This window comes from Pavona decussata, unplaced genomic scaffold, assembly GCF_977016875.1.
Source record: "Pavona decussata unplaced genomic scaffold, jaPavDecu1.1 SCAFFOLD_16, whole genome shotgun sequence".
In the NCBI taxonomy this organism is placed as follows: Eukaryota; Metazoa; Cnidaria; class Anthozoa; order Scleractinia; family Agariciidae; genus Pavona; species Pavona decussata.
In genome coordinates, this window is record NW_028145439.1 from 901,862 (window position 1) to 914,897 (window position 13,036).

At 39.4% G+C, this 13,036-nt stretch overlaps 1 protein-coding gene across 1 annotated transcript in view; it reads left to right on the forward strand.

Moving 5' to 3' along the window:
- Positions 1–471: 471 nt before the first annotated feature.
- The window catches only part of LOC146487195 (sodium channel protein 1 brain-like), a 29,680-nt gene continuing 17,115 nt past the window's right edge, over positions 472–13,036 (forward strand). Inside the window, exons 1-11 of the mRNA XM_085086329.1 lie at positions 472–896; positions 3,361–3,518; positions 4,831–4,911; positions 6,065–6,193; positions 7,447–7,538; positions 7,860–8,051; positions 8,739–8,796; positions 8,955–9,099; positions 10,917–11,054; positions 11,443–11,874; positions 12,736–12,924. Of these exons, the coding sequence (XP_084942455.1) occupies positions 672–896; positions 3,361–3,518; positions 4,831–4,911; positions 6,065–6,193; positions 7,447–7,538; positions 7,860–8,051; positions 8,739–8,796; positions 8,955–9,099; positions 10,917–11,054; positions 11,443–11,874; positions 12,736–12,924 (1,839 nt within the window). The 5' untranslated portion in view covers positions 472–671. The remainder of the gene's footprint in view (positions 897–3,360; positions 3,519–4,830; positions 4,912–6,064; positions 6,194–7,446; positions 7,539–7,859; positions 8,052–8,738; positions 8,797–8,954; positions 9,100–10,916; positions 11,055–11,442; positions 11,875–12,735; positions 12,925–13,036) is intronic.

Consider the following 13,036-nt stretch of genomic DNA (forward strand, 5'->3'; position numbering starts at 1 on the left):
GACATACCAGCCTGCTTTGCCTTACAATGATCAGAGTTCGTCTGATTACCTATTTACTTCTAAAATTAAAAACAAAAACTTGCTTAATTCCTTGTTGATATATTTTCTTGATTACTAACCGATTATTAAAGGTAAATTAGTAGTTACGAATCTGTTTGTTTCTTAGACGTGTAAATTACTCAACAATTGTTCCTCTAAACTCACGTACTTTTATTTATAGTTACTCCATTTTCGTTTCAGTTTACAATTATTTTTTTTTTACAGAGTATTATTGTAAAAGAAACGGTACGATTCCAGTACACAATCTAACGAGTTTGTGCTTCATATTCGCGGCCGCAACATCTCGCTATAGGTTTTGTTTCCGCGACAAGCCATTAAAAATTAAAATGAACTCCATTCTTTCAAAACCTCAGACCATTTTAAAACAGTGCACATAATGAATCAGGATTCCTGTTTTCTTTCATGGCACAGTTGGTAGCATATGTAACCGATAAAGAAATATCATCATTACGACCTAATTTTGGACAATTTTGTGTTGAACTGCAAAAACACACAAAGAATTGAATGGGAGGATTTTCCGTCGGTTCACGGTCGCAAGAATAGATGTTAAATCAATTCGTGTTGTGGAATTCAGACAAGTTTTCTTGTTTTCAGCTGTATAAGTTTTAAACATGGAGGATTATGCTCACGTCCGAAACGGCGTGTGTAATGACAAATCGCTCGTGAAAGCTACAGGAATGTCACAAGTTGTGATGACGGTTCGAGGAACTCAAGAGCTGTTGAAGGACAACCTGCGCTCTACCATGGATCCAACGTACAAGCCAGGGCGGCTTATTCAAGCACCTTCATACTTGTTGGGAAAACCTTTGCACGATTTCGACGCTACGGGAAATGGGGTAGGAATATGGCATGCTGTTGTTTATCATGTTCTCAGGAATTATACTTCATTAAATTTAACGACAACGTTTATCACGACGCTGTATCCGGGCAATTTTCCCATTTATACGGCGAATGATTGCAAGAGGAAATCGAAAACGAAACCTGTTTGGAAAACAAACTTCGAAAACATGCTACAAATGAGAATTTATCTAAATTTATTACCTAAATCGGTAAATGTTTAACAAAAAAACCTTGAATCTTACAAAATGTAGCATTTTAAGGATAATTCGAGAAAATTATATGCGATATCCTGGTAGAGTCGATAACTGTTTTCAGTTAAATTACCACGAAATAGTTATCTCTTTTTTACGTTTACAAAAATCGCCTCAAGAAAATGATCTATCAATTAGAATCACATCCATACTAATACTATTAATATTTTATGAGTTACATCGTTTGGAAGACTTTGTACCTTTAATTGTGTCGTCTTCGTAAAGAGATAAAAGTGAATTACTGGTATATTTACCAGTCAGTAAGAGACATTCAGTTAGTGTGGAATATAGTCAAACCCCACGCGTTATCTGGCGTTGTTTTTTCCACCAAGACAATCAAGAAGCTTAATTTATCCTCACAGTTCATTAGCGTTAGAAATGCAAGCATGTACAAAAGCTATTTTTAAAAACGCCTTGTAATGAAATGAAAATATCGTTAATTACACACTTTCTAACAAAAGAAAATCAATAGTTGCGGACAAAACCCTGTTTATGGAACAAACAAAATGTTACGCGCGCTGAGTGGTGAAATACATTTGCCACAAATCTATAAAAACGGTAATTGCTTATTTTATTTCAAAGGCAAAAAAAGAAACTTTTCCCCTTGTTTTCGCAAGTTCTGTTTACACTAGCGAAAGTTTTTGGAAACTGGAAAAACATTCGCCTTGACTTCGGCTCCACGGGCAGAGCTGAAAACATTCGCCAAGGTCATAAACTTGCACTTTTTAAAATGGACTTCAGCCCGCTTAATGTCGCAAGTTCCGAAAAAATACATCAATTCCTATACTTTTTCTTTTTCTTAAACTAAAACCAATATCTGAAAAATTCAATTTATAACATCCAAAAACCATAAACTACCCCTTAAAGAAGAAGTGGCTATATTAGACAGTTTACCTTACGTAAACTCAGTGTGAAAATTCTGTTGTACGATAGAAAAGAAGTCGCTTAAATGTCTTATAATCTATTTTGCCTGTGTTTTTTTGGAGGTTCCTCGGAGGAAGTAATAACTTTTTTAAATTATGCATCCCTTTTCTGCCAATCTGCGACAATATAACTTGGGATTTTATAGTAAGTGCAAAGCGTTTTCCTTTAAAGCCCGTAAAAGGAGTACGTGATCACATGTCATCGACCGATGTAGGAATCACGTCATGATTGGCAAACAGCCGCCATCTTGGATTTAACAATTTCTTAAAAAACTTCGTAAAACTGACAACATTAGCTCAAAATAATGAAAAGCGATAAAAAAAATTGCAAACGTGTTGACGAAAAACGTAAATATCTCTTAAGTTTGGGGCCTATTGCTTGGATATTAGAGCGGTTTTCAGTTGAGTGATGAAAGTAATTTTGCGTTTGCTTTGATTCTACTTTACTGCGCTCTGATTGGTTAACAAACTCACGCCACGTTTTCAACCAATGAGAAACAAAATAAAAACGAAACGTGACTTGCTTGCACGCATTTTCCCGCGTTTGAACCAGTGACATGTATTTCCTTTGAATTCTAACTGGTTCATTGCGCTATTTGCGTCGGTTGTGATTGGACAGAGGAGTTCTTTTTGGTTTCGCGATACTCAATTTAAAACTGCTCTAAAATCACGATTGTTTGAATTCAGCGCCGGTACTTGCTGGCCCGCTTCTTCGGTCTAGATAGAGTTAATCCTCTAGAATTTCATCCATAAACTCAAAAGCTAGAAGAATTAATCATGCTCAAAGTTGCGACCATTCAAATGAAAGTTCAGCTCAGCAGTATTTTGTTGTTGTACTTTACAAAGTGGTTCTAACGTTTGGGTCTGTGGATTGAAATGTGACCATACAAATGAACTCTACTGTGATTTACCAGACTTAATCTTCTGTACTTCAACTTAAACTTGAAGTGTCTTCTCTTTGTGTTGTTTGCCAATGAAGTTTCCAAAATTTTCCCATTTTTAACTTCTAAGGACTGAAAGGTGTACTCTTAGATTGCGTTCGATTGACCTTGTTCCGGAATAAGAATAAGCGGAATAGCTGTTAAATTTCTCTTTTTAAGGAATTCGGGAGGCCAATTCTGCAAACTATCGTTGACACATGAGAATTTTAAAGCCGTCTCGCTCTCCAGTCACTTCTAAAACCTTTTACGAGGAATTTCTTGTCATCATTGTATGTATTCGTCTTCCGGAATAGGGTCAATCGAACGCATCGCACCCTTAGATATTATTTCTGTTTCTTTGTACAGTCGCCAGCTAAACCTTCCAAGGATACGTTCCTGGTTCTTAGTCGGCGGTCCAAAATGGGACATGATCAGGCCTACAGATTCAACATGTCCAAGTCACTGTTTCTGCTTGAACCCCTTCACCCACTCAGGCTTTTTGCAATCAAGATTGTCACTCATCAGTATCCTTTGACAATAATTTTCTGGTTTTCATGATATGCTAATCAATTAATATCCCCAATAATTAGTGGCTTAATTAACATGCTGACTTTTGCCGTGAGTCTTCCGCGGCGCTTTTACCCCTCTGATCCCTAATATCAAAGAGCAAATTCTCTTATCTTGTTTCCATATTTTTCTTATGAAAGTACAGGAGAGATTTTATTAAAATATCAAGAAAAATCACCTTGGGTGATCATGTCCTCAACTCTCATGACCTCAGTGGTTGAATAAGCATTGATATTACAAGGAGAAATTTGATGTTAATCACTGTTAGGGCTTAAAGGGTTCATGCCCGGTATTGTTCAGATTTCCATGCCTTCCCTCGGAAAACGTGTTAGGGAATAAGTGTGGGTGATATCACTTCTTTCTTATTGCAACAGATCTTCTCTTTTTACTGCTTATTATCGACTTTCACTAGTGGATAGCCTTTACCAGGCTACCAAATATTGCACCGGGCAAAAAAGACCCGGAGGGGAGGGATACTCCCTTATATAAGCTGTATAGGTATGGTACGTAGGTAGGTAGGGTGTGGTTTTTGAGCCGTTTTGGTCTGAAATGGGGAAAGGATTTTAACCATATTGGTCTGAAAGTCTTAAAACGGTATGGATTCTATAGACCAGGGCCCAGTTATTCAAAGCCCGATCAAGCTAATCCTGGGTTAACGTGAAGTTTGATCCGAGTTTAATTACTAATCAAAAGGTATTTTTCCAAAAGATTTTTGCCCTTCAGTTTCGATTTAGACTTTTCTTTACCTTTGGCTAAAAATCAGCCTTTAAAAACATTTTTAACGGGCGAGATACAAACCTCGGTTAACTTGTAATCGGGGATTAGCGTTAATCGTCTTTCGAACAACCGGGCCCAGGTCTGATAAATGAGTATGAATTTCAGACGCTATGTCTTAAAAAGGGTACCCTGGAAAATAACATACTTTGGTCTGAAACAGGATCAGGCTTTGGAGAACCGAGCTGACATTCCCACCAAAAATTCCGTGGAGTAACACACCAGGGGAAAAAGAGAATTTGGGTTTTTCATATGTTTTGTTTATCGATCTTCCACGATTCCGACCGAGAACCGAGAATGGGGGCAACATTTCGAAGGAAAGGGAAATTTACTTAGAAATCTATTTACTATTTATTAGATCTATTTACTTAGAGATCTCTATATTTAATTTATAGCCTTCGAAATATTTCCTAGTAAACCGGTTATTCATCTTGGTTATTTTAACTAACAATGTGCCTGCATATGGAGCGCTATACCTTAACTAACTCACAACAGATACTTTGAATTTTTTGTTATTCTTATTATACTAATAAACTGTATTTGTCTGGCGTTGAATCATCCACCTGAAGAAGCAGAGTAAGTACACGTAAATGAAGCTTTTTAGAGCTTAAAAGTTTGCAAGCTAGTCTTAGCAAGCTGATCGAGCACAGAAAATTGGTAAACTCGTGCTTCTATACACAGAAAACCTCCATAAAACAAAGAATTTTCAGAATTTTCAGTGGTAGGCCATAATCGCCTTGCAAATTCGCATTTAGGTTAAGGGCTTTTAAGAGGAAAAATGGTTTATTCTAGATAGCTTTAACAAATTCAATGGGACTGAGCTGAAATTTGGAAGATAAAAAGATCTTATCATTCTGAAAATTTCTAAGCATAATAAGTAGTGCTATAGATCACGTGACATGTCACGTGATCGTTTTTGTGAAAAAACCAAAGATTTGACAGGTAGGCGACGGTTTTAAGAGAAAACATCAAACAAAAACGCGTTTCTAATAAAGATTAAATATCTCCATTGCTTCACGTTTGGAATGATCGTCCATTGTTCTCCAGAAAAATATTATCAGCACAAAGGTCATTTTTTAGTCCACAATTCAACCTTTGATTGTTAATTTCTCCAATTTAAAAACTTAAGGACAGTCATTCCAAACGTAGAAAGTTAACTATTTAAAATCGGCTTCGGAAACACTAATTCAGTTATCTATATAAAGAGAATTCGCCGCCATATCGCCGATTTACGTAATTTTCATTTTTTGGTCACGTGATGTGTCACGTGATCAAAATTATACGTTAAGGCAAAAGAAAACATCAAGTTTAATATTCAGGGAAAATTTCATCCTGTTCTAGGCAGAGAAACCGAAGATATAGGGAATCATTCATAATTTCTGAACACCCTTCAAACCCAGGCCTTAAACTGCTTGAGTTCGTAACACTATTTTTTTTTTAATTTTTTTATTAAACAATAGAATGCTTACGATACATTACTAACAAAATAAATCGGCTAGTACATTACACTGACATATTGCAACGCTACGCATGTAAAAATTAAATTCATGAAGTATTTACACAGGAAAACTAATTCCTTTAGTTTCCGGAGGGCCAAATATCTCGAAAAAATGCGAAATAAGGTCAGCTCGCTTCTTCGTAAAGCCATCCGTAACGGCGTAAAACAGCTACCTGAGCACCAGACAGTGCTGAGAAAGTAACAGAGCGTATTATTTTTCTGTTATTTCAGATACATTTTTGCGTTTATTTACACAACTGAGATGGTTCTTAAAATCATCGCGCGTGGATTCGTTCTTCACTCTTATGCGTACCTCAGGAATCCGTGGAATTGGCTGGACTTCACAGTGGTCTTCATGGGGTAAATAACCTATTTAACTTGGCATTGTGGTGTTTATAGTTTCTAAACTGACTTCTGAATAGATAATATAGTTCTTGATAGATCATCATATTATCTATTTGCAGTAGGCATCCCAGCCATCCCAACTAGTAAGCGGAAAAAGGTCATAGATTTGTCTCCAGTTGGGAGAACTCGGGTTTTCTTTTTCCGAGTATGAATGTGTCACTCACTGAAAAAATACATTTATCGTTTATTCGCCAGGCTAAAAATATGATTTTCATTTAAAGGATCTGAAATGCCTGTTGTGGGCTGAAGTGCTGGAAGTGTTCTCCCCGCAGACAAAATGTAATCAACTCTAGCGATGTCAATAACAACAATAAAAACAGCAGCATTAATGACAAGCCACAATAGCTATTAGGGGAGTCTTGTTACCCTTTCTCCCCGCAAACACCTGCTTGCTGGACGTCGGCATTTGCTAAACTGTCGTTGTACTCAAGTAGCACCCTACCCAATAGTCATCTCGCAACATTTGGTGGGGAGAAGGGTGAAAGGACTTCCCTAAAAGCGATTGCATGGCTATAGTTGCAAAACCAATAACTACAGAAACAAGAACATAAACCACATCAACAACCAGAGGAACGACAAAAACAGGAACAGTAACAATACTAGTAACAGCAATACTAATTTTCAAAACAAACGTGGCCAGTGTTATCACCGGATCTCGAAGTCCTGCACAACGACAGGTCTTATATCCAGGTGTAATATTCTTGTTTAATTTTGTTTGGGGTTTTATTGCTGCCATTTTCAACTTGTAAATGTAATTTGTTCATCTACGGTGTGCCAAAGAGCTCTGGGAGCTCTTTCAAAGGTGTCCGTGCGTGCCAGGTCGAATTAGAATTCGGTAGTGTTGGATTTTGTGAAGGGAGGAAAACCGGAAAACCCGGAGAAAAACCCTTATAGCAGGGACGAGAACCAACAACAAACTCAACCCACATATGGCGTCAACACCGGGAATTGAACCCGGGCCACATTGGTAGGAGGAGAGTATTCTCACCCCTGATGGGGGGGGGGGGGGGAGGGGTACCTCCATATATGGGCTAGATAGGCAGGTTCCGCCCGATAGGGTATGGTGTTTGAGGTTTTCGATCCTTAAATAGGGTATCATTTTTGCACGTGTATTGGCATTGTGTTCCCGCCATCCCTGCATGCCCACAACTTGTACAGGGTCTGATGTTTCAAAAGTGTTTACTAATGGTTACCAATTATTATTGTAGGTATGTGACCCTCTCACCCAATGTTGCTAATTTCTCTGGAATACGGACTGTTCGCGTTTTAAGAGCTTTGCGGACAATATCTGTTTTGAAAGGTAAGTCACTTCCTAAGGTGATTCAATCGCAAAAGAGCCTGTTATGGAATTAATTTCTACATTTACTGGGCACTTCAAGGAAATAAAAGAAATAGAGGGAATCAACATATTTGTTTACGCGTTATAGGGATGTAGTATATTTCTGACGCGGAAATGTACCAAGAAGTAAACATCGCACGGGTGGAGCCATTACATTGATCATTCAACATTTTTTGTGGCGTCCTTGTTGCAATCACCGTAACAGTCACTTAATCAGCTTAGCTACAGTCCCTACTCACTGCCAATGGCATACATGTTTCCTTTTATCTCTCTTTCTTTTAGGTTTAAAGGCGATGGTGAACACGTTACTCCGCTCCATGAAGCTGCTGAAAGATGTGCTGGTTTTGTTTGTGTTCTTTCTCGCTGTTATGGCGCTCATTGGACTGCAACTCTTTCTCGGTCATCTCAGACACAAATGCGTCCGAAACGACGATTTTCTTAACTTGACATTTGCAGAGCGGGCAAATAACCCAGGTATTCCTTTTCCCCATCGCATAACGTATTTGTAAGAGGGTGTATATTGATTAGTGCGACGGACTATCGACTTAAAAAAAGTGAAGTCCTCGTTTGTGCTTTTTGCTCCCAAAGGGGAAAAGATTGAATGAGGAAAAAGATTGAATGAAGAAAGGATTGAATCTTTTCCTCATTGTTCTCTGTTAAATCCAGGTTTATAAGTGAGTGGAAAGCGGCAGCAAGTCCTTAAGGCCCTTTTCATACATGATATTTGGTGCGATTTCTGCGAGATTTTCAGTGGCAGCCATTTTATGAGTGTGATTTTAAACCGCCTTGGTAAACGACCGGCGATTTCACTGAGATTTTAAAGGCTCTCAACACACCAGCTATGACAACATTGAGCGCACTCTGCTATAGTTGCAAGAAGATTCCAACAAAATAGCAGCAAAAGTTGCTAGTCTGCTAGTAATTTCCCCGGTGAAATCACGCTTGAACTAAAATCGCATCAAGCGGGTCTTTTGAGAAAAGGTATGCAAAATGTTGGGGGAGGGGAGGAAGGGAATCTTCATTTTACCTATAATATATGACCGTCAATGACACAGAATGATGACTAAAATTGAAAAGTGAACCTGCAAAACAGCACTTTATCATTGGGCGATCTGATTGCTTATTCTCTGCTTCAACGTTTTTTTTTCCATATTTGTCCAGATTTTTGGTATCATGAAGAAGGCAATCCAGTCATCTGCGGAAACAGCACAGAGGCAAGGTACGAAAAACCGCTGGGTTTCGAGGCCAGCCATAAAGTCTACGATAGTGAGCCAGTTAATTGTATTACTGTATATTGTTTCTTTAAATCTTTGCGAATGATCCAGGCTTTGAATGCCGTCCAGTAAACATGAGCACATCTCACACATCACTTTGTAGGTCCTGTCCTGTGAATTATACATGTCTACCCGATGCGGGACCCAATCCAGATTATGGCTTCACAAATTTTGATCACATGGGGTGGTCCCTCGTGATGTCATTTCAACTCCTCACTATGGACTTCTGGGAAAATATCTATAATAAGGTAGGTACAATAGAAATTGTTGATTTGTTGTTAAGACATAAATTCTATCGACTTCTATAGAGCGTTTTCATTCACGTGACTTCTGGCCATATTGGTTTACTGAAACAAAAGAAATTATTTGCATAAAAATAGAGTTCAATTCCCAGAGGTTTAGTTTGGGACACCAACATGGCCGCCATTTCTTTGTTTTGGGACACCAACATGGCCGTTGTGACGTCATGTGAAAACACTCTATACATTCATTCGTTCTTTCGTTACTCATAATCTTCCCCAGGTCTATCAAGTTTTAGTATAAATCTACTAGTGTTCTATCACGAATGCCGTTCTGTGATTGGCTACGCTACTCGCTATCTATTCCGTGATAGATAGTGAGTAGCCATTTTCAACAAAACGGCGGCCGCTTTGTCGCGTTTTCGAAGTGTCTGCGATGAGGATATAGATAACTAACTTGTTTGTTTTGAACGACTGGTAGATTTATACTAAAACAATAAGATTATTCGCTCTCGATTTCTATCGCGTGATAGCTGATTCGGGCTGCTCCCTCATCAGCTATCACGCGATAGAAATCGAGAGCTCATAACCTAATTGTTAGGTAGAATAGTCTGGGCTTTACGGAAAGCACTTGTTGTCATATATCAGAGGGACCTTTCCCTCTTCAAATCTTCATACACAAAGTATAAATCACTCTTCTATTTGTTTTTTCAAGATAAAAATAATGTCTATAAAAATAGCGGGATTCGAACCCTCGCTGCCGGATCACCAGGCAGTGATCTTATTTTAACCACTAAACAACCGACGACTCGCTGCCAGAACTCACAACTTTTTGGCTACATATCCTAATCCCCAACATAAATGCTAACCGTTAAGCTAACCGGGGAGCTATTTAAGCTAACCTGAGTGCTATTTAGGCTAACCGGAGATTCACTTCATGTAACTTTAAGTAAACGTTCAAGGGCCCTCTCATCTATCCCTCCCAGTGCTTACCTTCCCGGCCGTCACAGAGGTGTTTTAAATTTTGTATTAAACTACCAGCTTTACTCTTGTTTTGATCGCCAAATTCACTATTTGCTATTATTCGTTTTTACTACCAGAGTATTATCTGTTACCTTGCAAGGCGATGCATCCTGTTTCTCCATTGTGGCCTGCTTGTTGCTTGTTACAGCATATTTAGCCCCTTTCGTTTAATATGCTGTTACTATTACCTTCACTATCATCATCACCATTACCATTGCCATTGCCATAACCACGATCACCACAACGACAACGACCATGACCAGGAACACGAACACGAACACGACCATGACCATGATCATGACCATGACCACGAGCACGAGCACGAGCACGAGCACGAGCACTACAACAACAACGACTACGACAATCAACGTGACCATGACGATGACCAGAAACACGACCACAAACACGAACACGAAGATGACCACGAACAAAAGCAGGACCACGACCATGACCATGACCACGAGCACGAACACCACAACAACAACGACTACGATAATAACCGTGACCGAACATGAGCACGAGCACGACCATGACCAACATCACGGCCACGACCACGACTACGCGACCACAACCACGACCACGAACTTGACTAGGATTATGACCATGAGAATCGTCATTCCATTGTCATTGCCATAACCATCATCATCACCATCACTATCACCATCATTGCCACTGCCCTTACCATAACCATTGCCATGGCCATTTTCATTGCCAATGACATTGTTATTCCACTGTTAATTGCATTGCAATGGCTTTTACCATTTTATTGTCATTTTCATTCTCATTTTTACTGTCATTGTCAGGTTCTTGCCTCTAGTGGGATATGGTGCGTGTTTTACTTCCTTGGAGCCATATTTTTCTGCTCGTTTTACCTTCTAAATCTCGTGCTAGCAGTGGTTGCTTTATCGTACGAACTGGAAATCAAGTCTGCCAACAAAGAGGTAACCAACTGCATGCCTTAGAGTTTTGCGCATGCACGAAATGGCCACTACTCACTCACGCCAAACCATAACTTCATTTAATATTACCCAGGAATTTTGAGTCACCCTCTTGAAAGAAACTACCATCTGTTAGATATTTCTTCAAAATCTTTGTTCTTCGTCAATAGTATTTTTGCAGTAATTTTGACCTGAAGTTACAGTCACTTTGTCGCCCGAATCAGCATATCTTATGTAGTAATATTTTAGGGAGAGTTTCACTCAAGTAGGTACACATTTTTGTGGGCCGTTAGAGATCGGAGTATCGTAGGTCCACCGTATTCTCGTCTGCAGTTCAGCTTCAACCTACTTATCTTTCTTAATCTCTTTTACATTTTCCTGCCTTTGCCAGCACGAGAGACAAAAGCGTGAAAACAGAACCGCCATGTCCTATCCCGCCGACTCAGACACTTTGGAACATCTTCATCCGTTAACCACGAGAGTTCAAGTTCTCATAAAAACTATTCATTGCATAAGGACTCAAAAGAAGATCGAGGAAATTAACTTCAGAGTTCCTCAAGAACCCGAACCACCATCAATGTTTCGTCTGATCGCGAGCAAAAACTCCTTCAAGGAAATCCTAGACGAGAAGATGAAGAATGAAACATTTCGTACCGAGATGTCGTGGAAGCGCCGCCTGCAACGGAAAATGTGTGAAGTTCTTGGTCATCCCGCAGTGGAGATGCTTATTATGGGATTTATTCTTGCAAACACGGTGGTCCTTGCTCTGCATCACCATAAAATCGACGCTGATTTTAAGAGAGTCCTGGACGTCCTAAATTTGGTGAGTATAAATTCAGGATTAAAGTAATTCGATAAGGGGAGGTGGATAATAAGAAGATAGATTGCTAATTCCCAACTTTTCGGAAGAATAAACCTTCGGACCAAAAACAATAATACCCTTGACAATTTTCCCGAACATTTTGCACTAATGTAAATGGTTTAAACCAAGGAGTTGGTCGACATAAGTACGCACATTATGATCATCCAGGTGAGTACAGTGCTTAGAAGGACTGTTTGAGGTGACATTGACTGACGTTTCGACAACTTGAGCGGAAGGAGTATCTATGGGGACCAGGAATGGCGCAGGGGAGCAGGGAGGGCGCAGTGGTGACAGCACCCGCCTCCCACCAATGTGACCCGGGTTCGATTCCCGGACTCTGCGTCATATATGGGTTGAGTTTGTTGTTGGTTCTTGTCCCTGCTCCGAGGGTTTTTCTCCGGGTTGTCTGGTTTTCCTCCCTCTACAAAAACCAACATTTTTCAAATTTCAATTCGACCTGGAACGCACAGATACCTTTAAACGAGTTCCTGGCGCTCTTTGGTGCTTCGTGGGTAAATAAATTACATTTTTTATACTTAAAATAGAGCGCAGCGTAAGCCAACGGGTATCGTTACGAGGCTGGATCACAGGTTAACAATTTGGGAGTACACAGGGCTTGCTTTTTGTCTTTTTCTCCCATAGCGAACGACATTTCCTCGAAGGGTAGTAAACAGTTCTTCAAAGGACTTTTAATTAGTTAGAAATAATTTTAGCCCAAAAAATGTACCAGGAGACCAAACAAAGTAATCAAACACAAATCACCTTCGACGGTCCTTATTTTGGAATCTGATTTTTCCCGATTTTCTTTTAAACATTTTCCAGATGTTTACGGTCATATTTACCGTGGAGATGATAGTGAAGCTTATAGCCCTTGGTCCGATGTACTACATTCAAGGCAGGTGGAATATATTTGACGGTATCATTGTTGTGATCAGCCTAGTGGATACAGGCCTCGAGTTGGCAGATTTTCGAGAATCCTCTGGGACAAGTGTCTTCAGGACCTTTCGCTTGGTAAGAATTTAAAAGGTTTTTTGGGAAAAAATTCACAAAATGTCAGTATTGGATCTGATTGTAACGCAAAAAGACGATAATAGATCAAGCTTTCACTTTTTGAGCGCCCAGA